The sequence below is a fragment of the Meles meles genome, chromosome X, assembly GCF_922984935.1.
Source record: "Meles meles chromosome X, mMelMel3.1 paternal haplotype, whole genome shotgun sequence".
NCBI lineage: Eukaryota > Metazoa > Chordata > Mammalia > Carnivora > Mustelidae > Meles > Meles meles.
In genome coordinates, this window is record NC_060087.1 from 27,845,206 (window position 1) to 27,870,478 (window position 25,273).

At 37.7% G+C, this 25,273-nt stretch overlaps 1 protein-coding gene across 9 annotated transcripts in view; it reads right to left on the bottom strand.

Annotated features, from left to right (window-relative positions):
- DMD (dystrophin) overlaps positions 1 to 25,273 on the bottom strand; it is a 2,324,635-nt gene that overhangs the window by 814,992 nt on the left and 1,484,370 nt on the right. For all 9 annotated transcript variants that reach the window (XM_045994540.1, XM_045994546.1, XM_045994545.1 and 6 more), the window contains one exon: positions 19,316 to 19,491. In XM_045994540.1, coding sequence (XP_045850496.1) covers positions 19,316 to 19,491 — 176 coding nt within the window. The remainder of the gene's footprint in view (positions 1 to 19,315; positions 19,492 to 25,273) is intronic.

Below are 25,273 nucleotides of genomic sequence, written 5' to 3' on the forward strand. Positions count from 1 at the left end.
CTGCAGGTTACTTTTATGAGAAATGGATATACTTCTATTTCAAGCAGTATATTTTTCTGAACCTCTGTATTAGATTTCTAACTGATAGGGAGAGTTAATATCTGTAGCTATGGATAACAACCAGAGAAAGTATATAGATTAAGAGGATAGGGTTCAGGAAATGTCACTCAGAAACACCAGGATTTAAGGGGCAGATGAAAGGAGGAGCACAATTAAAAGAGGAATTATGTAGAAAGTTAGGAATAAAATCAGATGACATTAATAACATGGTAGACAAAGTACAACAAAGTGCTAAATTGCAAAGTGGTCAGTTAATGCCAAATGGCCAACATTAGGACTAAGATATGTCCAGTGGATCTAACTATAGGAGATCACTGATGGCATTGGCAAAAATATTATCAGGACAGTGATGGGGACCAAGACCAAAAAGAAAAAACAAAACAGGTAAAAGAAAATATATGGAATTAGGTGACTATAAAGAGAAGAACTCTAATGGTAATGATCACTAGGAAAAGGGAAGTAAGAGACCTTCCTCATCTTGGGCTGCCCATAATCTGAATACCATGTATATGTGGGTGGAATTCCAAGGTCATTATGGAATCAAATGGAGGAAGTTTGGTTTTTGAATCTGGAATGAGTGGTGAAAAACTCCAAGATACCATTTTCTATTCTTTCTAATAGCAATTGCATTCTTTATCCCCTGTCTGCTGGGATGGGGTGGTCTCTGACAGCATGCAGACCTAGGGTGTGATTTGGACTATATAGTTCCTGAAACTGAGCCTCTTCTTTGCTTTCTGTCCATTTTGGAGTTGGTGTTCTAGACTTCTCTTTGGCAATGGGAGCAGGTCTTTATCCTTCTCATAAAGTTGATTCTTCCTTATATTAAACAGAACTGGATTCTGTTATTCACAGAGCTAAGAACTCTATCAAGTATGTTGGAAAACATTATGAAAGGAGTATTTGTAATTTGTTTTTTAACCTGGGAGCTATAAATGTTTATTTGGTCAGGGGTAGGAAGCCAGTAGAAATAGGGTGAGGATATGTTTGTGGGTTTTCAGGGGAGGGAGAATTAATGAGGGTCAGGTTCCTATGAAATAAGAGATAAGGCCTTCTTCTAAAAATAAGGAGATACTTATACATTCACTGTTATAACAGAAAGTAAAAAATTCGTAGATTAGCAACTCACACATGTATGGTGTTTTCCATTTTAGAAAGGACTTTTAAAAACACGTTTATCATAGTAGCAAAAAATATTTTAACTTACATTAGCCAATGTAAGAAAAAGCTTATTGTGATCATTTTAAATTTGTATTAATGACCCAACTGTGATAACTGAGAATTAGTAAAATAGAAGAGCCTTGTTCAAGAAAACATGGGAATAGAGTCACACACATACTGAAGGCATGTTTTAATTATATTAAATCCAGGGAAGGAATCAAAGTGATCAACACATTTTTATCTCAGGGCTTGGGGTTTTCCCTTGTGCAGAAAAGTAATCCACAGACCCATGGACTGTGTTCATTTTTAACAGTATGAAGTTTTGTAATTCTAACAAAAAGTACTTTGGAAATGATTGCTTGTACTAAGACCTAGGTCTCACAGGATAGGCTCTGATGGTAGACAATACAAGTTTCCTCAGCAGCAAGGAAAATGAAAAGCATGTAAAATGCCCTTTGGCCTGTTTTATGACACTGGCAGATTCCAGGTGTAGCAGTCATACAGATGGAAAACAGACAAATTTTAGACATCAATAACCTTAAAGGGGGAGGGAATTTACAGGATCTCAAGTAAGGAGTCTTTCTGGGGCGGGCTTCAGTTTGTGCTTATTTCTCATATTTCAGTCTCTCCACCTATGGTCTCTCTAGGTATCGACCATTTGCATTTCACTGAACACTGCATCCATGCTTTAAATATGCTTGTAGACATCCTCTCTTTCACCAGGGTCCTATATATATATATATATATATAGGGACATGCTGACATTTCTGATCTGTAATCAGCATGATGGGGATTTCGAGTTTGGTTTCTTATATGTTGTAATCAATCCAGTCTCCTGATATATCCCCAATATTCTGTTTACTAACCCTTCTAACAGAGGATAGTTAAGGGAGTCAGGTAGTCTGTGCTCCAGGGAGATCACATATATTACATCTGGGTATTGGTTACTGCTAGTACTCATCTGCCACAGTGGCTTCCTGACACCTGAACTCCTTCTCCACAGTATCACTTATTAATATATACTCTGGGATCTATGTTTTGGTTACCAGTTAATAAGTCAATGGAGTAAGAACAGAATCACACTCAGTTGACTGGAAATTGTTACCATCTCTCCATTGAGGAAAAAAAGGCTCAGGGTCTTCAGCATCTTTGTCTTCTTCCTGATGTTCAGACTTACACACCCAAGTACATGTTCTCTGAACACCTTCTTTTAGATGTTCTACAGGCTCCTCAAACCTGTCATATACCAAGGTGAAGTCTGTATGTCTGATGTGTGTCCCTCTTTCCATCTGGGTTCTCCCACTTGTATTTCCTATCCGTGCTAATGCTTTCAATTCAGCCAGTTGAATGCTTTCAATTCAGCCACAGAAATGTGGATAAAGGGTCATCCTACCTCCCTTCATCATGATATCTAATCATGATGAGATATCTAATCGATTACTAAGTCATTTTATTTTAATCTCCTGAGTATCTTAAATCTGTCAGGTCTTTATGAGTTTTATTCAGCTCAGACATTTCTCATCCTTAATATGAAATACTACAGAACTACTTGAGTCACCCTACTGCTGGCCTAAGCCTCTTCATTTCACCCTGAGCTCAACTATCAAAGGGGCCAGTGTGGTTCCAAATCTGAACTATTTGAAATCTTCCAAGGCCCTTCTAATCCCAGCCCATGAAGAGGTTTAAGATGCAAAATCTTCCCTGACCTGCTCCATCTTGACTGCTTATATCACAAAATACTTTGTCCTTTAGACATACAAGAGAAATCCTCTTACTAAATTTGATTAGGATGAGGTAATAGGTAGTCTTGGAAAAATGTTAAATTGAGGGGATTATATAAAGTTGTTTAAATGTATTTAAACATTTTATTTTCTTTTAGAACATATTCACCTCTAATTCACCTCTCATTTGGTATGGGGTACAAGACTTTCCTGAAGTAAGTAAGGATCCATGTACTGAAGTTCTGCATTCTCTTTCTTACATAAACCACTCCCACATTTCATCATCTATGACTTTCAGTTTTGGTTTCTTCAAAGTAGAGTAAGTTTTAGAGAGATTACAAAGAATCTAAATGTAAAATCTTCCTGATTTTTGTGATTTTTATCCCCTATCCCAAAACTTAAATAATTTCCTCATCTATATCTAATTGGACATTTTTTCCCTGATCATCTTTATCAAGTCTTTCAAAGCATTCAACAGTTTTCATAGAAACCATAATTCTCTCTCTTTGCACTCCCATTTTGTTACTTTGTATAATATTTAGTTACATAAAATATAAAAACAAGAATAACCTGTATTAAACAGGTTGGGAACAACACATAGAAATACTACTCTCAAGTAGTAAGAGGCAAGGTACATGATTCCATTAAGGATACTTGAAAAAGTTTCAAAAACATACATAGGTTACTAATATCCAGCATTAAGTTTAGAATAAAAATTGGGCAGTTGGTTTCACATATAGAATGATGAACTCAGGATAATGACATTTAAATGAAGATTTACTTCTCTGTTCTAAACTTCATGTAGTCCTTCAACATAGCCCACTTTTTCTTGTTGCACTAATTTTACTCACTCCACTTTTTCCCCTCTGGCATGTCCGTCCATTTATTCCTTGACTCCTGACATCCTTCAAAGCTCATTAAAGGGATCATTCTCTATTACCAATCCTAACTCCTACCTCCCCAAGCCCATAAGAGTTCATAGAAGGCCAGGAATAAAATGCAATGACATGTGTATGTATAGAGTGATATTGTCTATACCAGTCAATGTGACAGCATGTTTGGCTTCAGCTAGTCAGTTTCACTAGAATTTGCCAAGTTGCCAAGAATAAAATATGACATAAAAAGATCAACTATGAAGCTAATTTTTCATAGTCTTTTGATGGAGAATTATGAATGTCCTTGAAAGCTTTTCAAGAGTCATCAGATAACAGATGGGAAGAGACTAGATTTTCCATAGACACCTGTGGATAATATTATCTGTATGATCCTCTTTGATCAATCTAAAAATAGCTCTTTGATGATACGGATTGCAAAGTAAAACATCTTGTGCTTATAGATTGGATGAAAATAAAATACCCAGTCTCAAGGCTAACTTCTTCTTATTTCACTGAGAATTTATTAGTTGTGCTATAATAAAATGGAGTTAAAAAATATACAAAGTGTTTGAATCAAAGAGCTTCTTTTTGATATAAACAGCTATGGAAGTTAAAGTCACTTGTCTCTCAAGAGTATTAAATTCAGGAGAATACCTAAAACACAAATTGGCAACCCAACTTCCTGAAGATTAGAATTGATCTAGTCCAATTTCCAGAACTGAAGATGATCCATGAAAACGTGTTAATGTTATAAAAAACATTGAAAACGTGGCTCTGGCTCTGTATGTCTATTTTTCACCTATGTAGCAATGTCAAGTGTAGAGATTTATAATCCTAGTTTAATTTGAATGTGAATAAATATCTCAGAATTTAAACTAAGAAAATGTTTTTTTTTTTGGTTTTGTTTTTCATTTGTTTGTTTGTTGGTTTTTGGTTATCAACAATGTACTAGATTTTCTGCTGAGTACTGAGAGCTCTAGAGATGAGAACAAGCTATTGCCTGGCCCTTGTGAAGCTTTCAGTCTTGTCAAGGAAGATGAAATACATGTGGGTATGATCCATGACAGATACATAAAATGTAATGTGTTATAAAAAGGAGCAAGAACTCAAGAGAAGAGACTGCCTCTGCTTGAGAACAGGAGGTAGTACTCACTAAGGAAAGAGTGCTTACTTTGAGTAGGATTTAGAGCGAAAATTATGAGAAAGGCAGTTCAGTCTCAAAAAGCAAATGGTTTTGGCAAAAGCTGAAGGACAGAAAACTTAAGGTCATTTTATGCTTCGGACGCAAGCTGAAATAATGAGTATGATGGATAACAGGTTTGGAAAGCTAGGTCAGAAGGGATTCTATGTCCTATCCCCTTGCTACAAAGCACAGCCACCTAAGGCAATGGGCTTGCTAAGTGAGAGGTTGATGGGCAGAAATCAGAAGTATATCCTAGAGGATACTAAAGATCAAAGCTAAGTAATGCAAAATTGGATCTAGAGGAAGGATGCTGGAGTCAGACTATCAGCATTTACATCCTGGTTCAAATACTTGCTAGTCATTTGATCTTGGGCAAAGAACTTGAACAGTCTGTGTCTCAACTGCCCCTCAACCGAAGCTGGCAATATTAAGTGTGTCACCACCACCGCTACCATTTTATGAGGACTATATGAAGTATTATAAAGCAAATGTTTATGGGGAAAGCAGTTAATATAAATGACTGAAGTGGGACAGGTGTGGTAAACTGAAGAGTAAGCGTGCTTGCCCAAACTAGGGCTTCACAAACTCTGATGTGCATTTCAATCACATAGGAGTCTTGTTAAAATATTGGCTATGATTTATTAGATCCTGCATTTCTCAGCAACTCCCAGGTGATGTCTGTGCTCTAGTCCTGAGACCACACTTTGAGGAGCAAGTCTGAAACATCTCTTACTCAGATACAGCTGAACTGTGCCTTGAGAGAATGTGGGGTTGAGGGCCTATTAGCCAGATCTGAGTTTGAGTTTTCTTTTTCTTTCTTCCTTCCTTTCTTTCTTTTGACTTTTTTTTTTAAGATTTTATTTGAGAGAGAGAAAGATAGAGAAAGACAGGTTGCATGTATAAGCAGGGGGAGTGGCAGACTGAGGGAGAATGAGAAGCAGGCTTCTGCTGAGTGGAGAGCCCAAAAAGGGGCTTGATCCCAGGACCCTGGTATCATGATCTGAGCCTAAGGCAGAAGCTTAGCCGACTGTGCCCCTCAGATCTGAGTTTTTAAAAGGAGACAGGAGTCCTTGTTTGTTTGTTTTAGAAATTATGAAGCCCCTCGATGTTTAAAATGTTGGCAATTATTTCAAAAACAGTGTCTATGTAAAAACTGCACACTCTCCAAGCTGGATTCCACCAGTGGGCACTCAGTCTGCAAACCCGGGGCTGACTGAAAAGAGAGCCATGATCAAAATTGGTGGTGAGAAACCAGGGAAGGTCAAGTACAGAGCAAGTAGACTGGAGTTAGGGCTCAGCAGATTCTGGGGGCAGAGTGGGAATGAGTGAGAAGGCTTTCGACACTGGTTTAACATGGGTATGCTGGGTCCACTGAAAAGATTACAAACACTGTTAAAGAGCTTTCTAAGTCATATTGAAATTTTTGGTTTTCATTTTGTAGGAAATAGGGTGCTATACAGAAGGCTATTTTGGTTAGGGGAGCCTGAATTCATCAGGAGACAAAGTTAAAGAAGACTTAAGAGAAAACAGTTGTCTCACAAAGAGTGCAGAGAGTATATGAATTGCTAATGGAGATTTTCAAGAAGAGGTCCTACTAGGCCTACTTTAATGAATTAGATAAGGCTCATTTCTAATTAACAGCATCTATTTGCATGCAAACAATGAGCTAAGGTCTTTAAAAAACAATTTCTTCCCTTAAGTACATTTAGGAATGCTTCCCATTAGCTTATTTACACCATTAATTTGCTTGGCAAACTGGCATACATTATGCACAGGTAAACTTTGGTTCAAAATATCAGAAGTAGAAGCACTGAAATGAATAAGGTACAGATTTTACATGAGTATTGCACAAAAAGGGCTTAAAAGAGACCTAGCCTTACTTTGATGTATAACTGAAAGAGATTTTTGTGTCCTCACGAAGGAACGTGAAAACATTTTCCCCTAGGACTGCTTGCCAGAAAGATACCAGCCATTGATTTAGAAAGGGTTACTGCCCACATTTTGGTTTCTGCACACCATTCCCCACTAAAAGATTTAAATCAGAGGCCCTTGTAGAAATGGTTGATTCCAAACCTAAGGCAGGGAAAGTACACAGTGAGCATGGGGCATTGAAGCCAGAAGCTTGAACAAGCTCCCGCTGGTCAAATTTAATAAAGGTGAATATCAACAAGAAGAATAACTATAATTTATTGTAACATACTGAATAAGTAAGAATCCATAAATCCATACTGATATTAAAGAGAAAAGTGAAAGCTTTTCTTTTTAAATAGAGGAAATTAGCTTGTAGGATCATGTCAGAATTCAGAAAAAAAAATTACCATTTTGCAACCCTAATGTAGTAAGTTCTGGAAGATCATCAAAGGATACTAAAGCTGTTAGATGACTTCTTAATTAAAAAAAAGATACTTTGCAACTGAAGATTTGTTGGCCACCATCTAAACCATGTGATCAAACTTACCAGCATTTATAGTCATTTTATGACTTCCTGATGTGATTTGAAGTATACACCATCTCTTATGAAATGCTCTTGCCAAAAATATTTGACTAGGGAGGAGTCAAGATGGCGGAGAAGTAGCAGCCTGAGACTACATCAGGTAACAGGAGATCAGCTCGATAGCTTATCTAAACATAGCAAACACCTACAAATCCAACGGGAGAGCGAAGAGAAGAAGAACAGCAACTCTAGAAACAGAAAATCAACCACTTTCTGAAAGGTAGGACTGGCGGAGAAGTGAATCTAAAACGACGGGAAGATAGACCGCGGGGGGAGGGGCCGGCTCCCGGCAAGCGGCGGAGGAACGGAGCACAAAATCAGGACTTTTAAAAGTCTGTTCCACTGAGGGACATTGCTCCAGGGGCTAAACCGGGGTGAAGCCCACGCGGGGCCAGCGTGGCCCCAGGCCCCGCAAGGTCACAGAAGGATCGGGGGTGTCAGAGTGTCGGAGAGCTCGCAGGTATTAGAACGGAGAAACCGGCTGCAAAGACAGAGCCGAGGACTGAACTCTCAGCTCGGGGTTACCTTGAACTGGTCGCGGGCTGGGTGAGCTCGGAGCGCGGCTAGAGGCTGGGGATACGGGAGTGATTGGGTGCTGTCCTCTGGGGGCGCACTGAGGAGTGGGGCCCCAGGCTCTCGGCTCCTCTGGGCCGGAGACTGGGAGGCCGCCATTTTCATTCCCGTCCTCCGGAACTCTACGGAAAGCGTTCAGGGAACAGAAGCTCCCAAAAGCGAACCCGAGCTGATTACTTAGTCCGGCCTCCGGTAAGGGCGGTGCAATCCCGCCTCGGGCAAAGACACTTGAGAGTCACTACAACAGGCCCCTCCCCCAGAAGATCAACAAAATATCCAGCCAGGACGAAGTTCATCTATCAAGGAGAAAGCAGATTCAATTCCTAAGACAGCAGAGCAATTCCAGAGGAGGAGAAAGCAAAGCACGGAACTCATGGCTTTCTCCCCATGATTCTTTAGTCTTGCGGCTACTTCAATTTTTTTTTCTTTTTTCAATTTTTTCTTTTTTTTTTCTTTTTTCAATTTTTTTTTTTCTTTTTTCTTCTTCTGCTAAATTTTTTTTAAAAACTTTTACCCTTTTCTTTTTTAACCTTTTTTGACTAGTTCATCTAAATATATATATTTTTTCTTTCTTTTTTATATTTTTTTATTTGTTTTATTTCTTAAATTTTTTTTTTCTTTTTTTTTCAGAACCTGTTTTTTATCCCCTTCCCCCCCCCCCCACAATTTGGGGTCTCTTCTGATTTGGTTACAGTGCATTTTTCCGGGGTCTTTGCCACCCTATTAGTAGTTTATTTGCTCCTTCATATCCTCTTATCTGGACAAAATGACAAGGCGGAAAAAATCACCACAAACAAAAGAACAAGAGACAGTACCAAAGGCTAGGGACCTAATCAACACAGACATTGGTAGTATGTCAGATCAAGAGTTCAGAATGACAATTCTGAACATTCTAGCCGGGCTCGAAAAAGGCATGGAAGATATTAGAGAAACCCTCTCTGGAGATATTAAAGCCCTTTCTGGAGAAATTAAAGAACTAAAGTCTAACCAAGTTGAAATCAAAAAAGCTATTAATGAGGTGCAATCAAAAATGGAGGCTCTCACTGCTAGGATCAATGAGGCAGAAGAAAGAATTAGTGATATAGAAGACCAAATGACAGAGAATAAGGAAGCCGAGCAAAAGAGGGACAAACAGCTACTGGACCATGAGGGGAGAATTCGAGAGATAAGTGACACCATAAGATGAAACAACATTAGAATAATTGGGATTCCAGAAGAAGAAGAAACAGAGAGGGGAGCAGAGGGTCTATTGGAGAGAATCAATGGAGAGAATTTCCCTAATATGGCAAAGGGAACAAGCATTAAAATCCAGGAGATGCAGAGAACCCCCCTCAAAGTCAACAAGAATAGGTCCACACCCCGTCTTTACACACTTGTAAATAGTAAAATTTACAAGTCTTAGTGACAAAGAGAAAATCCTGAAAGCAGCCCGAGAAAAGAAATCTGTAACATACAATGGTAAAAATATTAGATTGGCGGCAGACTTATCCACAGAGACCTGGCAGGCCAGAAAGAGCTGGCATGATATATTCAGAGCACTCAACGAGAAAAACATGCAGCCAAGAATACTCTATCCAGCTAGGCTATCATTGAAAATAGAAGGAGAGATAAAAAGCTTCCAGGACAAACAAAAACTGAAAGAATTTGCAAACACCAAACCAGCTCTCCAGGAAATATTGAAAGGGGTCCTCTAAGCAAAGAGAGAGCCTAAAAGTAGTAGATCAGAAAGGTACAGAGACAATATACAGTAACAGTCACCTTACAGGCTACTAATGGCACTAAATTCATATCTCTCAATAGTTACCCTGAATGTTAATGGGCTAAATGCCCCAATCAAAAGACACAGGGTATCAGAATGGATAAAAAAACAGAACCCATCAGTATGTTGCCTACAAGAAACTCATTTTAGACGCGAAGACACCTCCAGATTTAAAGTGAGGGGGTGGAAAACAATTTACCATGCTAATGGGCATCAGAAGAAAGCTGGGGTGGCAATCCTTATATCAGATCAATTAGATTTTAAGCCAAAGACTATAATAAGAGATGAGGAAGGACACTATATCCTACTCAAAGGGTCTGTCCAACAAGAAGATCTAACAATTTTAAATATCTATGCCCCTAACGTGGGAGCAGCCAACTATATCAACCAATTAATAACAAAATCAAAGAAACACATCAATAATAATACAATAATAGTAGGGGACGTGAACACTCCCCTCACTGAAATGGACAGATCATCCAAGCAAAAGATCAACAAGGAAATAAAGGCCTTAAATGACACACTGGACCAGATGGACATCACAGATATATTCAGAACATTTCATCCCAAAGCAACAGAATACACATTCTTCTCTAGTGCACATGGAACCTTCTCCAGAATAGATCACATCCTGGGTCACAAATCAGGTCTCAACCGGTATCAAAAGATTAGGATTATTCCCTGCATATTTTCAGACCACAATGCTCTGAAGCTAGAACTCAATCACAAGAGGAAAGCTGGAAAGAACCCAAATACATGGAGACTAAACAGCATCCTTCTAAAGAATGAATGGGTCAACCAGGAAATTAAAGAAGAATTGAAAAAATTCATGGAAACAAATGATAATGAAAACACAACAGTTCAAAATCTGTGGGACACAGCAAAGGCAGTCCTGAGAGGAAAATATATAGCGGTACAAGCCTTTCTCAAGAAACAAGAAAGGTCTCAAGTACACAACCTAACCCTACGCGTAAAGGAGCTGGAGAAAGAACAAGAAAGAAACCCTAAACCCAGCAGGAGAAGAGAAATCATAAAGATCAGAGCAGAAATCAACGAAATAGAAACCAAAAAAACAATAGAAAAAATCAATGAAACTAGGAGCTGGTTCTTTGAAAGAATCAATAGGATTGATAAACCCCTGGCCAGACTCATCAAAAAGAAAAGAGAAAGGACCCAAATCAATAAAATCATGAATGAAAGAGGAGAGATCACAACTAACACCAAAGAAATACAGACAATTATAAGAACATACTATGAGCAACTCTACGCCAACAAATTGGACAATCTGGAAGAAATGGATGCATTCCTAGAGACATATAAACTACCACAACTGAACCAGGAAGAAATAGAAAACCTGAACAGGCCCATAACCAGTAAGGAGATTGAAACAGTCATCAAAAATCTCCAAACAAACAAAAGCCCAGGGCCAGACGGCTTCCCAGGGGAATTCTACCAAACATTTAAAGAAGAACTCATTCCTATTCTCCTGAAACTGTTCCAAAAAATAGAAATGGAAGGAAAACTTCCAAACTCATTCTATGAGGCCAGCATCACCTTGATCCCAAAACCAGACAAGGATCCCACCAAAAAAGAGAACTACAGACCAATATCCTTAATGAACACAGACGCAAAAATTCTCACCAAAATACTAGCCAATAGGATTCAACAGTACATTAAAAGGATTATTCACCACGATCAAGTGGGATTTATTCCAGGGCTGCAGGGTTGGTTCAACATCTGCAAATCAATCAATGTGATAGAACACATTAATAAAAGAAAGAACAAGAACCATATGATACTCTCAATAGATGCTGAAAAAGCATTTGACAAAGTACAGCATCCCTTCCTGATCAAAACTCTTCAAAGTGTAGGGATAGAGGGCACATACCTCAATATTATCAAAGCCATCTATGAAAAACCCAACGCAAATATCATTCTCAATGGAGAAAAACTGAAAGCTTTTCCATTAAGGTCAGGAACACGGCAGGGATGTCCATTATCACCACTGCTATTCAACATAGTATTAGAAGTCCTAGCCTCAGCAATCAGACAACAAAAAGAAATTAAAGGCATCCAAATTGGTAAAGAAGAAGTCAAACTATCACTCTTCGCAGATGATATGATACTATATGTGGAAAACCCAAAAGACTCCACTCCAAAACTGCTAGAACTTGTCCAGGAATTCAGTAAAGTGTCAGGATATAAAATCAATGCACAGAAATCAGTTGCATTTCTGTACACCAACAACAAGACTGAAGAAAGAGAAATTAAGGAGACAATCCCATTTACAATTGTACCCAAAACTATAAGATACCTAGGAATAAACCTAACCAAAGAGACTAAGAATCTATACACAGAAAATTATAAAGTACTCATGAAAGAAATTGAGGAAGACACAAAGAAATGGAAAAATGTTCCATGCTCCTGGATTGGAAGCATAAATATTGTGAAAATGTCTATGCTACCTAAAGCAATCTACACATTTAATGCAATCCCTATCAAAATACCATCCATTTTTTTCAAAGAAATGGAACAAATAATCCTAAAATTTATATGGAACCAGAAAAGACCTCGAATAGCCAAAGGAATATTGAAGAACAAAGCCAAAGTTGGTGGCATCACAATTCCGGACTTCAAGCTCTATTACAAAGCTGTCATCATCAAGACAGCATGGTACTGGCACAAAAACAGACACATAGACCAGTGGAACAGAATAGAGAGCCCAGAAATCGACCCTCAACTCTATGGTCAACTAATCTTCGACAAAGCAGGAAAGAATGTCCAATGGAAAAAAGACAGCCTCTTCAATAAATGGTGCTGGGAAAATTGGACAGCCACATGCAGAAAAATGAAATTGGACCACTTCCTTACACCACACACGAAAATAGACTCCAAATGGATGAAGGACCTCAATGTGAGAAAGGAATCCATCCTAATCCTTGAGGAGAATGCAGGCAGCAACCTCTTCGACCTCAGCCATAGCAACATCTTCCTAGGAACAACGGCAAAGGCAAGGGAAGCAAGGGCGAAAATGAACTATTGGGATTTCATCAAGATCAAAAGCTTTTGCACAGCAAAGGAAACAGTTAACAAAACCAAAAGACAGCTGACAGAATGGGAGAAGATATTTGCAAACGACATATCAGATAAAGGGCTAGTATCCAAAATCTATAAGGAACTTAGCAAACTCAACACCCAAAGAACAAACAATCCAATCAAGAAATGGGCAGAGGACATGAACAGACATTTCTGCAAAGAAGACATCCAGATGGCCAACAGACCCATGAAAAAGTGCTCCACGTCACTCGGCATCAGGGAAATACAGATCAAAACCACAATGAGATATCACCTCACACCAGTCAGAATGGCTAAAATTAACAAGTCAGGAAATGACAGATGCTGGAGAGGATGTGGAGAAAGGGGAACCCTCCTCCACTGTTGGTGGGAATGCAAGCTGGTCCAACCACTCTGGAAAACAGCATGGAGGTTCCTCAAAATGTTGAAAATAGAACTACCCTATGACCCAGCAATTGCACTCCTGGGTATTTACCCTAAAGATACAAACATAGTGATCCGAAGGGGCACGTGTACCCGAATGTTTATAGCAGCAATGTCTACAATAGCCAGACTATGGAAAGAACCTAGATGTCCATCAACAGATGAATGGATCAAGAAGATGTGGTATATATACACAATGGAATACTATGCAGCCATCAAAAGAAATGAAATCTTGCCATTTGCGATGACGTGGATGGAACTAGAGCGTATCATGCTTAGTGAAATAAGTCAATCGGAGAAAGACAACTATCATATGATCTCCCTGATATGAGGACATGGAGAAGCAACATAGGGGGGTAGGGGGATAGGAGAAGAATAAATGAAACAAGATGGGATTGGGAGGGAGACAAACCATAAATGACTCTTAATCTCACAAAACAAACTGGGGGTTGCTGGGGGGAGGTGGGATTGGGAGAGGGGGAGTGGGCTATGGACACTGGGGAGGGGAGGCGAACCATAAGAGACTATGGACTCTGAAAAACAACCTGAGGGTTTTGAAGGGTCAGGGGTGGGAGGTTGGGGGAACAGGTGGTGGGTGATGGGGAGGGCACGTTTTGCATGGAGCACTGGGTGTTGTGCAAAAAGAATGAATACTGTTACGCTGAAAAAATTAATAAAAAGGGAAAAAAAATATTTGACTAGTATCTTTTCAAGTCTCAATACCCAGTTTACAGAAAAATACAGTGAATAGAGAACAAACTAAATGACATACTGAGGAAAAAAATTGAGATGAATCCAGAAAGGTGACTTTTTTTTTTCCCTGAGGATATTGCACCAGACTCTTCCAAATGTCGGTATCAGTAAAAAGAAAAATAATGTGGAAGAGCCATTTTCCACTAAAAGAGACTGAAGAAGAGTTCCTCGGTGACTCATTTGGTTAAGTTTCAGCTCAGTTTATGATTTCAGGGTCCTGAGATCAAGATCAGCATGGAGTCTGCTTGAGATTCTCTCTCCTTCTGCCCCTCTCGCTGCTCCTGCTCTAGCTTTCTCTAAAATATGTAAATAAAATCTTTATAAATAAATAAATAAGACTGAAGAAACATAATAACTGAAGGGGATCATAATATGCCACTTGGGCACAAGAATTATTTTGAGTGGAAGGCCACTGGGAAATAGCAGAAACAGGAAAAGCTCTCTACCCGGTGTATTTCTGCCTTAAGGCAGGGCATACAATTCCCCTTGTGAAGGTGTTTCCCCACCCCTTTTCTGGACCAGGAAGAGCAGACAACTTTTTATCACTTGAGAGAGCAGCATGGACTTGAATTTACTTATTACTGAAATGTCCCTATCTTCCATTAGTTCCCCCATATATTTGCCATCCTGCAATCTATCATCCATAGAAGCCTAAACCCCTTTCCTTTGTCTTGTCACCTACCTACAATTTAATTGCTCTTTGTTAAAATGGTATTTAAGCTCTTAAGCACTTCTTTGGCATTTTCAGTTCTTTCCTCTGAAGCTCCCTGTGCCACATTAAAAAATTAACATCAAAAAAAAAAATTAACATCAAATAAAATTTGTACTCATTTTCTCCTATTAGTGTGTCTTTTGTCAATTTAACTTGCCATCTCCAGATATTAAAGCTAATATGGTAGAGGAGAAAGGTTTGTTTTTCCTTCTCCTACAAAACTAAATGCATTACATAAAACATGAAGAGACATTGGTATGAAATACTCAAATAATGATATGAAAGACATTCTTGAGTTATTCAGTCAATTTGGATATGGGCAAGATATTAAATAAAAAGGTATTATGTTTAATTTTCTTGAGCATGGTAAACAAGCACAGCTATCCTAGTCTAAGGAAATGCATTGTCAAGTATTTAGGGGTGCAGCATAAGGGTATTTATAATTTACTTGCATATGTTAAAACAAAAAATGTGTGTGTGTGTGTGTGTGTGTGTATGTGTTATTCCCTATATTAAATAAAGGCACATATGGGGGAGTTAGGGAGAGGGAGAAAAAAAAAACAAAAAAAACAAAAATGGCAAAATGTTAACTGTTGAATCTAGGGATTCAGAAGAAGAAGGTATATGGATATTTTTTATGCTACTTTTTTCAACTTTTCTATATATTTATAATTTTTTATAAATTTTTTATTTGCAGTGTTGGGAAAAGAAAAATTTCAGGCAGTGTATTCAATCAGGTGACATTTAAATTAAAATTCTTCTTCTTCTCTCTGTAAGTACAATAATTGCTTTATCTCTACAATGGTGGAGACAATACCATATTTGCCTAAAGGGAAAAGGAGAAATTCTTGAGTTCATTTTTTATTGCTATGGATTATGATTCAATGATTCCTCAATTTAGGGATTCTATTTCTCATCACCTTACTGCCCTCTTCCATTCAATCTTTTATCAGCTGATAATTATTCTAAGTAAAAAGTCCTCCCTTATGTTTTAAGCTATCCATTGCTCAAAGGCCTGACTGCCCACATTCCCTTAACTGGTACATCTCCTGGAATACTTCAGAAAAAAGGAATGTATGAAGATAGCGATGACATCATTAGAAGAACTAAGACCACAGTACATTATAATGAGGTCTGGGCAGATAAACAGCTGGCTGGAAATAGTTAAGATCCTTTGTCCCCTATGCCATGGAGTTCTCTGGCAATCTGGTGAAGCCTGGGACTCTTCTTGGAATCATGTTCTTAAGTCCAGAATATAAAGTACTGAGAATTCCAAAAAAGTCAATTGTATTGAAATATAGTTATACGATTATTAGGAAAAAATTTTTTGTGATATAGCAATACATGTGCTTGTTTATTATTAACACATTAAAATTAACACATTATGATAAACTTTCATTTGCATCTTCTTCATTTAAAAGGACTACATTTGTGGTTAAGCCACGATTAAATTCATTATATTGTCATGCTTAAACCTATAGATGTTATCCAGTTCCTCTGTAACATAATTGAGGCAACAGTGAATTTTCTTTTTTTTTTTTAAGTTTTTATTTATTTATTTGACAGAGAGATCACAAGTAGGCAGAGAGGTAGGCAGAGAGAGGGGGGGGCGGGAAGCAGGCTCCCTGCTGAGCAGAGAGCCCGATGCCTGGCTTGATTCCAGGACCCTGAGATCATGACCTGAGCCGAAGGCAGAGGCTTAACCCACTGAGCCACCCAGGTGTCCCGCAACAGTGAATTTTCTACCTTCAACTGTATACCTAATTGAATGCATTTTACACTTCATTTTACTTTCAACATAAACTAACCTTAATGGATGTCTACTACTATTTGAATTTGTTCTGGGAATTTTCTGCTCATATCTCTGATTTCTTGGATTTTCAAAAAGAAGGGTTTAAAATTATGTAGCTTTAAGTCTCCAAACAGTTTTGCAGACTTTTTTTTTTTTGCTTAAATTGTGTACTTTCTTTTGTATGTGTACATGGACTAAGAAACATGAAATATGTCCAACAGCTGCATTTAAAGCCCAATGCAAACTGAGAATACTGATGTCAACTTGAATAGTCACCTTATTTTTCACCTGTACAATAAATAACTTCTATTTCCTGCTGACTTCTCCTTGGGTGGCAGTAAAGGCAGGCCGTTGATTAATAATAGTTTCATGATTACAGCTCTCCCACAATTGTTAACATCTTCTCTCTCTCTTTCTCTCTCTCTCTATATATATATTCTCTCTCTCTCTCTCTCCATATATATATATATATATATATATATATATATATATATATATATAAAACTTTGACTTTATTTGCTACTGAATGCTTGGAAATAGCTATTAGTATATTGGTAGAAAAGGCACTTCTATTTTATTACTTTTTTACATTTCATAAAATTTAAATGATACAAAAATTCTGAGGAAGTATGCCACAAAACTGATCTCAGTGGAAATTTAAATATGCTAACATTTATTTTTAAAATGTAGCGTGAAGTAGACAACTTTAAAAGCTGAGTTAAAAAAAAAAACCTCAAGGAAGCTGATCTTGACTTTTTAAAGCACAAAAGTGCAATATTTAATGTAGGTCAAAATGTTTAAATGGGAGAAATATTTCTAACCAATTACAGCCAAATCCCCAGCTGTAATTAACCTACAATTTGCATAATATTTCACCACAGCATACACCACTTTCTTGTAAACTTAGACGGATCTAAAGTTTTAGAGCTTATTCAGTGAAACAGGCATAATACTCTATCTTTCTAAGTTCTGATTTTCATTTCGAAGTCAGTAACAGATCACTTTTTCACCTGAATTTTTAAAAACTTGTTATCAGAGAAAATATTGAAGTGTTGTATTTAAATATTATATGAGCACGCCTGGGTGGCTCAGTTGGTTATGCATCTGCCTTTGGCTCAGGTCATGATCCCTGGGTCCTGGGACTGAGTCCCTCATCGGGCTCCCTGCTCAGCAGAGATCCTGCTTTTCCCTCTCCCTCTGCCCCTGCCTGCCACTCTGCCTACTTGTGCTCTCTCTATCTTTAGGTCAAGTAAGTAAAAAAAATCTTAAAAAAATAAACATTATATGACAATGATATTCAAAAATGAGAAATAGTACTTTATATGTAATAAAGAAAAAAATAATCTTTCAACCCATTTAATCTACTTTATGAATTCAAGTTATTAATTTTTAGAGCACACTATGCATTTTTTTTCTTAATTTGCCCATTTGTTAACATTTTAGACTGTATTGACTTTAGTTCAGAAGTGATATTGTACAGGTTTAAACCTGCTCATAGTATAAACATCTTAGTTATTTAAGTAATGATATAGTTCTGTGCTTAATAGAGAGATTTCAATGTGGGAAAAATTGTGTAATTTTCCCAAGGAAGCAGTTTTACCCCAAAGTTTAGATCTTTATTTTCCATTATATGTATAAAAATTACAATTATTTTCTAAGCCAAGATTCAAACTAAAAATGTTTTTAGATGATGCTGTTATTTTTAAACTTTATCAAGATGTGTATGTGTGTGTATAGGTTGATTAAGCATCCTTTTTGTAGGGGAATATGAATTCTATCTACTTTTTGAATAATGCAACAGGAGCAAAGGTGCCAAGAGGAGGTGGGCAAAGACAATGGACCTAATTCTGAAACCTTTCTAATATATCCTCACCAAAGACGTTCATCAATGAGCTGCCCTAGCTTTCTGAATATTAAAATCCACCTATTATGTAGATGATAGGTAGGAAGCAAGAGCTTGGCAATAGAAGGGAGTTTTCATTGTTCAAAACAATAGTCTCATTAGGTAAATAAAGGCCAAGTCCTCCCTTATGGAACAGGCAACATTAGCATCAACAACTGGAAGCATAATACAAAATCCCATTTATGAAAATATCTATTGCCTTCCAAGTGTGGCAGCATACATTTGGCATTCTGGGCTTTCAGTACCTTCCAAAGGAAAGTTAAAAGATGACTGAATTCAACAATAACCTTTCTGAGGTTTTGTTTTCCCCTTTATTTATTTTTATTTTTTTAAATCCGCCCCCCCCCCTTTAGATTTGACAGCCCAAGTCCCTCTTCAAGCATTTACTGACAAATGTAGTAGGACTAAAAAGTAAATATGACCCTCTCTGAGCATCAATGTGACACTTACAGCTGTTCCAAAATCTAGCCAAATAGCAGTCGTTCCTGTAAAATAGTCACTTAAAATTTCTTTTTGTCATCTTTTTTCAAATAAATGAGCCTCAGCTTGTTAAAACCAAAATATACAAAAGATATTCCTATTTGAACAATCGCTTGGTATTTAAAACTTGAAAGTTTAAAAGAGCAAAGTGCTGTCTATTTCACTAGCAACAGCTACATATTTTAGTACACGAGAAACAAAACAAATTCATTATTGCTACTGATTAACAGTTGAGGGGTTCCTTCTCCCTAGTGCCTTTCACCCTGGTTCCAATCTTTCAGAGTCTTTTTGAGAGGAGAGCTAAAATAGCTCCATTAAAATTTTAGGATTCCTATTTTTATCTGTCTTACCTACCTCTTTTTTCTTTCTGCCAGCTGTTTGCAGACCTCCTGCCACCGCAGATTCAGGCTTCCTAGTTTTTCCTGTAGAATGCTGGCATCTGGTTTTGAGGACTGTTGAATTATTTCTTCCCCAGTCGCATTCAATACCCTGACAACAGTTTGCCGCTGTCCGATGCCATCCTGGAGTTCCTGTAAGATACCAAAAAGGCACAACAAAAATGAAGCCCTACGTCCTTTTATTTGAGAAAAGATTTAACAATGTGCTACCACACGTGGTTCTACCGGGAGAGAAAGAAATAAAAAAGCACCTTGTGAATGTTTCTCTGTGAAACTGACATGCCTATATCCAAAGGCTACAAGACAGAAAGACACCTTTTATGTGTCAGTGAAAAAGCACCCTTTCAGTTCAGCTCTGGTCTTTCTATTTGTAAAGCTTGTCAGCTAGATGATGTTATAATGTCCTACAAATCAATTAGTTGGAAACCTTCTCAAGAGCAAATTCGATTTCTTGTCCCCACAAGGATGTTCCATGTTTAATAGCCTATGAAGTGTTGTAAAATTTCAACATGAAAAAAGTATTTGGATTTCTTAATGAATGTCAATGGGAGAGGTGAAAAAGAACAAACAGGTTAGTCACAGTATTTAAAAAAAAAAAACTTCTAGAGATATTTAGACAAAAATTCAGTGCTGTATTAGAAGGAAATTTATTTCAAATTCTGTTTCCATCAAGGTATTTTGCATTATAAAACGACATAAAACAGAATTAATTGCTTTCAGGCACAGCTTATCAAAAAATCCCTGAGGTGCAGTGATAAATTTAAAAATAATCTATAGCCACCAGAACATTTTTATTAGTCATTGATGGTGTCAAGATTAAATGTCTTCTACTTTCTATCCTGAATGAAATTTTAAGAATATCAGAAAAGGAATGTTATTAAAAGAGATTATTACAACCAAATATAAATAAAAACAAAAATGCTTTTTACCATTACATAAAAATGGCACTCTACTTTTTTTTAAAAAAAGATCATCCAGAGTGTTTTAGGCAATTAAAATAATCCAGTACTGAATCTGGAGTTTAGAAAATGAAATAATCTGAGAACTTGACATCCCTACCATGTTTAAATCAAAAGGACTCCCAAATCCCTATGTACTAATAGGGTAAAGTCACTACAAAGAACGCTCTCCTGATAGATGTGATTCTCAAATATTCTTATATTTCCCTGTCTTTTGAGCCAATACCATACACACAGTAAATTCCAGTCCATACTTGCCAAATAAATGAAAGGATATATGCCTTCTGACACTGGGTCAAATCTCTCTTAAGACTCTTATTCTACACAAAGACAATTTTTTTACTACTTTTGTGTAACATTACTTTGAATACTAGAATTTCTGGTAGTATAACTAGCAGTTGTAAGACTCAATCAATCAGCAAAAATGATAACAAGGCCATTATTCCAGGGACAGAGGGGCTCAAATGAACATAAAACTATGCAGTTATTGGACTGGTCATAAGCCTTCCTCACCATACTCTCTTACATGTACATGAGATATGCTCTAGTAAACATGTGATATTTCCTCGCAACTAGTTGATTTTGTGCCATTACTTGAATCTCACTCTTTATCATCCATTCACACCAGGGTGGTGTGTGACACTCTCTGTTACTTGCTTAGTAATGGGACATTCATTCATATCAAACTGTGTCTATATTCCTATCATATCGTACGTTCACTGAGGTCAAAGATTGTGTCCCATTCATGATTGTGGCCTTAATGCTTAGTCCAGTATCTGGCTCATGGGAGGTTTCAGTAACTATCTGTTGAGGGAACACATGCATGTCTAACTAAAGAAAGTGGGGGAGGAAGGGAGATGTTCAGTTTCCTCATTGTCATAGTATCATTATTATTAATACTTATCATTGGGCCTTCTAGAGATTCAAAGAAGTAAGTTCCATTTTCCAGGCTTCAGGCAGTATATAATCTACCTGAAGAGGTGTGACACAGCTGTGTAGGATAATTTGTTGTACTCCATATAAGAGAGAAAGCAAGATAAATGATGCACCAGAAAGAGGGATGATTTCAGTGGAAGGATGAACAGGAGATGCCTCTGGGGGGATGTGAAATATGAAGAATGGGTAAACCTGAGAAACGTGAAGGGTTGAGGGGGTGGTGAGTGAATGGCAGGAGGCAGGGCCTAAGGTGTCCCATTTCCATGATGTGATGAAGAATATGTATTTGGGCTCCATGTCACTGTGGGAGTGGGAGTGCAGGGAGAGGGGCAACCCTGGGTGGATCTTGGGCCTCAGCAGAGAGGACTTGGCTTTTCATTACAGAGTTTGCAATACTGTGGGTTACAAAAGAAAGTAACTTTTGTTGTAAATATAGGACTACCAGAGCTAGGATAATCCTGAGGCAGCGCTCAGGTTAATGTTAAGACAGGGACACAGGGAAAACACTAGAACAGGATTCTGGGAGACTGGTATTGGAGTAAGACTAGACCTTTGATAATGCACCTAGAAAGGAAAAAATAAACCCAATACACTGTTAGGGGAGAATCTACAGGGTTTGCAAACTAGCTGGATCATGCAATTATGCATGACTACTGGAATGGGAAAATCCTTGCTGGAAAGAATAAGTCAGGAAAGTAAAGGGGGAAGCTTAAGACTCTGATTTGTACCTTCAGTGGTGTCAACTATCCACACTTATTAGTAACATTTTAAAAAAATGCCTGAGTACATATTAGATGTATGCTATAGCATTGCACCTCAAATTTTATTTTTGCTTTTTTAAAAGATTGTATTTATTGGGGCGCCTGGGTGGCTCAGTGGTTTAAGCCTCTGCCTTCGGCTCAGGTCATGATCTCAGGGTCCTGGGATCGAGCCCTGCATCGGGCTCTCTGCTTGGTGGGGAGCCTGTTTCTCCCTCTCTCTCTGCCTGCCTCTCTGCCTACTTGTGACCTCTCTCTCTGTCAAATAAATGAATAAAATATTAAAAAAAAAAAAAAAAAAAAAAAAAAAAAAAAAAAAAAAGATTGTATTTATTTATTTGACAAAGAGAGAGAAAGAGAGAGAGCACAAGCAGGCGGAGTAGCAGGCAGAGGGAGAAAGAAGCAGGCTTCCTGCTGAGTAAGGAGCCCAATACAAGGCTCGATCCCAGTACCCTATGATCATGACCTGAACCAAAGGCAGATGCTTAACAACTGAGCCACCCAGATGCTCCACATCTCAAAATCTAAAGTACACAAGAATCTCCTAGAGAACTTGCCAGACTGTTGATCTGGTTCAGTGGGTCTACGGAGGGCCCAAATTTCTCTATTTCTAACAAGCTTCACGGGGACCCTGATACTGTTGGTCTGGGAATGTCGGCACACTGAGCAGTCAGATCACAGAATCTTTGTTAAGTAATCAAAGAATTCTTGTTGGTGGTTTATAATGCTATCAACTAAAGCTGCTTCAGAATTTTTATATCCGTTCCTTTACTTTGTATTTATGATCTTGGCCCTTCTACTTCACGGCTGATGGCTGTAGTAAATTTTATAAGCTAATTGTAGAATCAACAAGGGTTCTTTTATTTCTGCTTCCCAGACAAAAGATAGAATTGAACAGCTAAGAATAAAGCAATAATTTAAAATTGTTAGATCTACATCTCCTTTATACAGAGTCCCAAACCAGGGCCTTCAGGTTTTTTAATTTTGTGAAAGAAGAGCTCATTAAATAGTCTATTGCTTTTGTGTGAGAAGATTTTGTAATCAGGAGAGGTATTCACAGTGTATGATCTACTTGAGGAGAGCTTTCAGTAATAAAGCATAAGACAGTGAAATAATGGATCAAAACAGGAAGTAAAGAATTTGTAGTGGTGTTTTATGTTAGCCTCTGAGCCCAAAGAAGATAAAATTTGATGGAACAAATTAAATGTAAAACCTCAATCAACTTTATTCACTCAGGGAAAGACAAATTACTTTTAATTCTATAGCTTCTAAATATTTTAAGCGCTAAGTTATTCACTACCAGTGAAATTTCCAAGCTTTGATATCATACTAAGTTCTGTTGTCATCGTCATCCTTATCTATTTCTCTGTCAATGAACATCTAGTTTTAGTTTTCGACAGAAAGAATCATAATTAAATCTATTGGATTATTCATCACAGTTAGAAAGCTTACTGTGTTTTGATTCTGATATGAAAGCATCATTCTTAATAAGGATTCCACATCAGACTTCCCTAGGGAACTTTTTCAAAATATAAAAGCCCAGAATTTCACCGTTGCTGACCGCATCAGAATCTCTGGAGGTACGGGGAAAAAAGGAGTACAAAATAGATTCACTATTAAAGAAAAAGTAGGCAAGAGACTCTTGGAAGGGGCGAGTGAGCAGGATAAATATGTTTTATAGTTACTGCATTGTCTCAACTTCTTGTATGCTTTTTAAATTGAGAAATGTTCCTAAATTACAGAAAATGACACATACATTTAAGTCCCTCAAGTCTGGTCAAATTGAGGGGGAAAGTAAGAGAAATTATGGGCAAGGAAGGAACTGCTACAAGAGACTATGAGGCAAAAGCAGCCAGTTTGTTTTAAACAAAAACATTACATACATTTAAAAAAAAAGTGTATTTGCCAAACTTTTCAAAACTGTATAAAAGCAAAGCACAATAAACGGAACATAAAATGTGACCAATAAAGAAAAAGAATACGCTAAGAAGCAGTTATGGGAAATTGTACAATGACAAATTGGTTAAGCTAAGTAGGAGTTAAAGAATTGGCTAAATACCACAAACTAAGCAGAAAAGGAAGATGGAAGGGACAAAAAGAGATTGGGAGAAAAGATCAAGACTGAGGAAAACTGAATAGGGGGAAAAAAAAACCTTTGAACAAGTAGATATACTTCCGTCAAGAATACAATCTGTGATTTAATTGTAATTTTGTTAAAGATTTCCTTGGAGACAGATTAATCATGGACTCCATTCACTCACTGGTCATGTGAAAATATGTAAACATACGAACATTATGGACACTGGTGAAACTGCTGGAGAAACATCTACTGTGATATTATAAAAATATGATGCAATATGTTTTACTGCTTTACTCTTTCTGTCCTGCTTACGATCATTCCCACTGTTTTCTCTTCGTGGCTAGAATTCAAGTAAGAGTCTCAAAAATAGTTTCTGTTTTTTTTTCTTTTTTCTCAAAGATAAATTAAGTGAGCCTATTTCTTATGTTGATTCTCAGCAGTACATAGTCACCACTGTCTTTAGAGGTTTTTATATGCCTCAAAAAGTAGTCAAATTTTATCATGTGATGAATATTTATAAGGAAGCAATGTAAATGGACAAATAGCCAAGCATACAGCAGGCTCAGCGACAAGACACATTCAACCTAGCTCATTCATTGACTGGTTGACTCCATCCTGGCAGAAGACCTGGTGACCTGTGGAGAGGATCTTATGATGACAGTGACAAGCACTGAGAGATGGCTGAAATTTGGGAAATGCAGGATTTAAAAGAGGGAGAAAAAGGCAAGAGTAGAAAAATGGTGGATCTAAAAAAGGACTGAGGGGCACCTGGGTGGCTCAGTGGGTTTAGTGTCTGCCTTTGGCTCAAATCCTGATCCTGGGGTCCGGGGACTGAACCCTCCATTGGGCTCCCTGCTTAGCAGGGAACCTGGTTCTCCCTCTCCCTCTGCCCCTTGCCCTAGTTCATGTTCTCTTTCCCAAATAAATAAATAAAATCTAAAAAAAAAAAGTGGAAAAAAAAGGAAGGAAAAATGGCCTAGAGAAATGACAAATTTTGAGTAAAGAATGAAAATGGTAGGGGTCAAGAAGCTAGTCCACGTTCGGGCACCTAGAATGAAGATATGGATAATGATGCCTACCTATTAAGCACAAGCTAAGGTCCAAACACTAGCCTACCAATGTAGGCCTAAAGGGCCTCTGCAGCCTCTTCTCCCCTCTGCGTTTGCAGCCTGCTTGCCTGC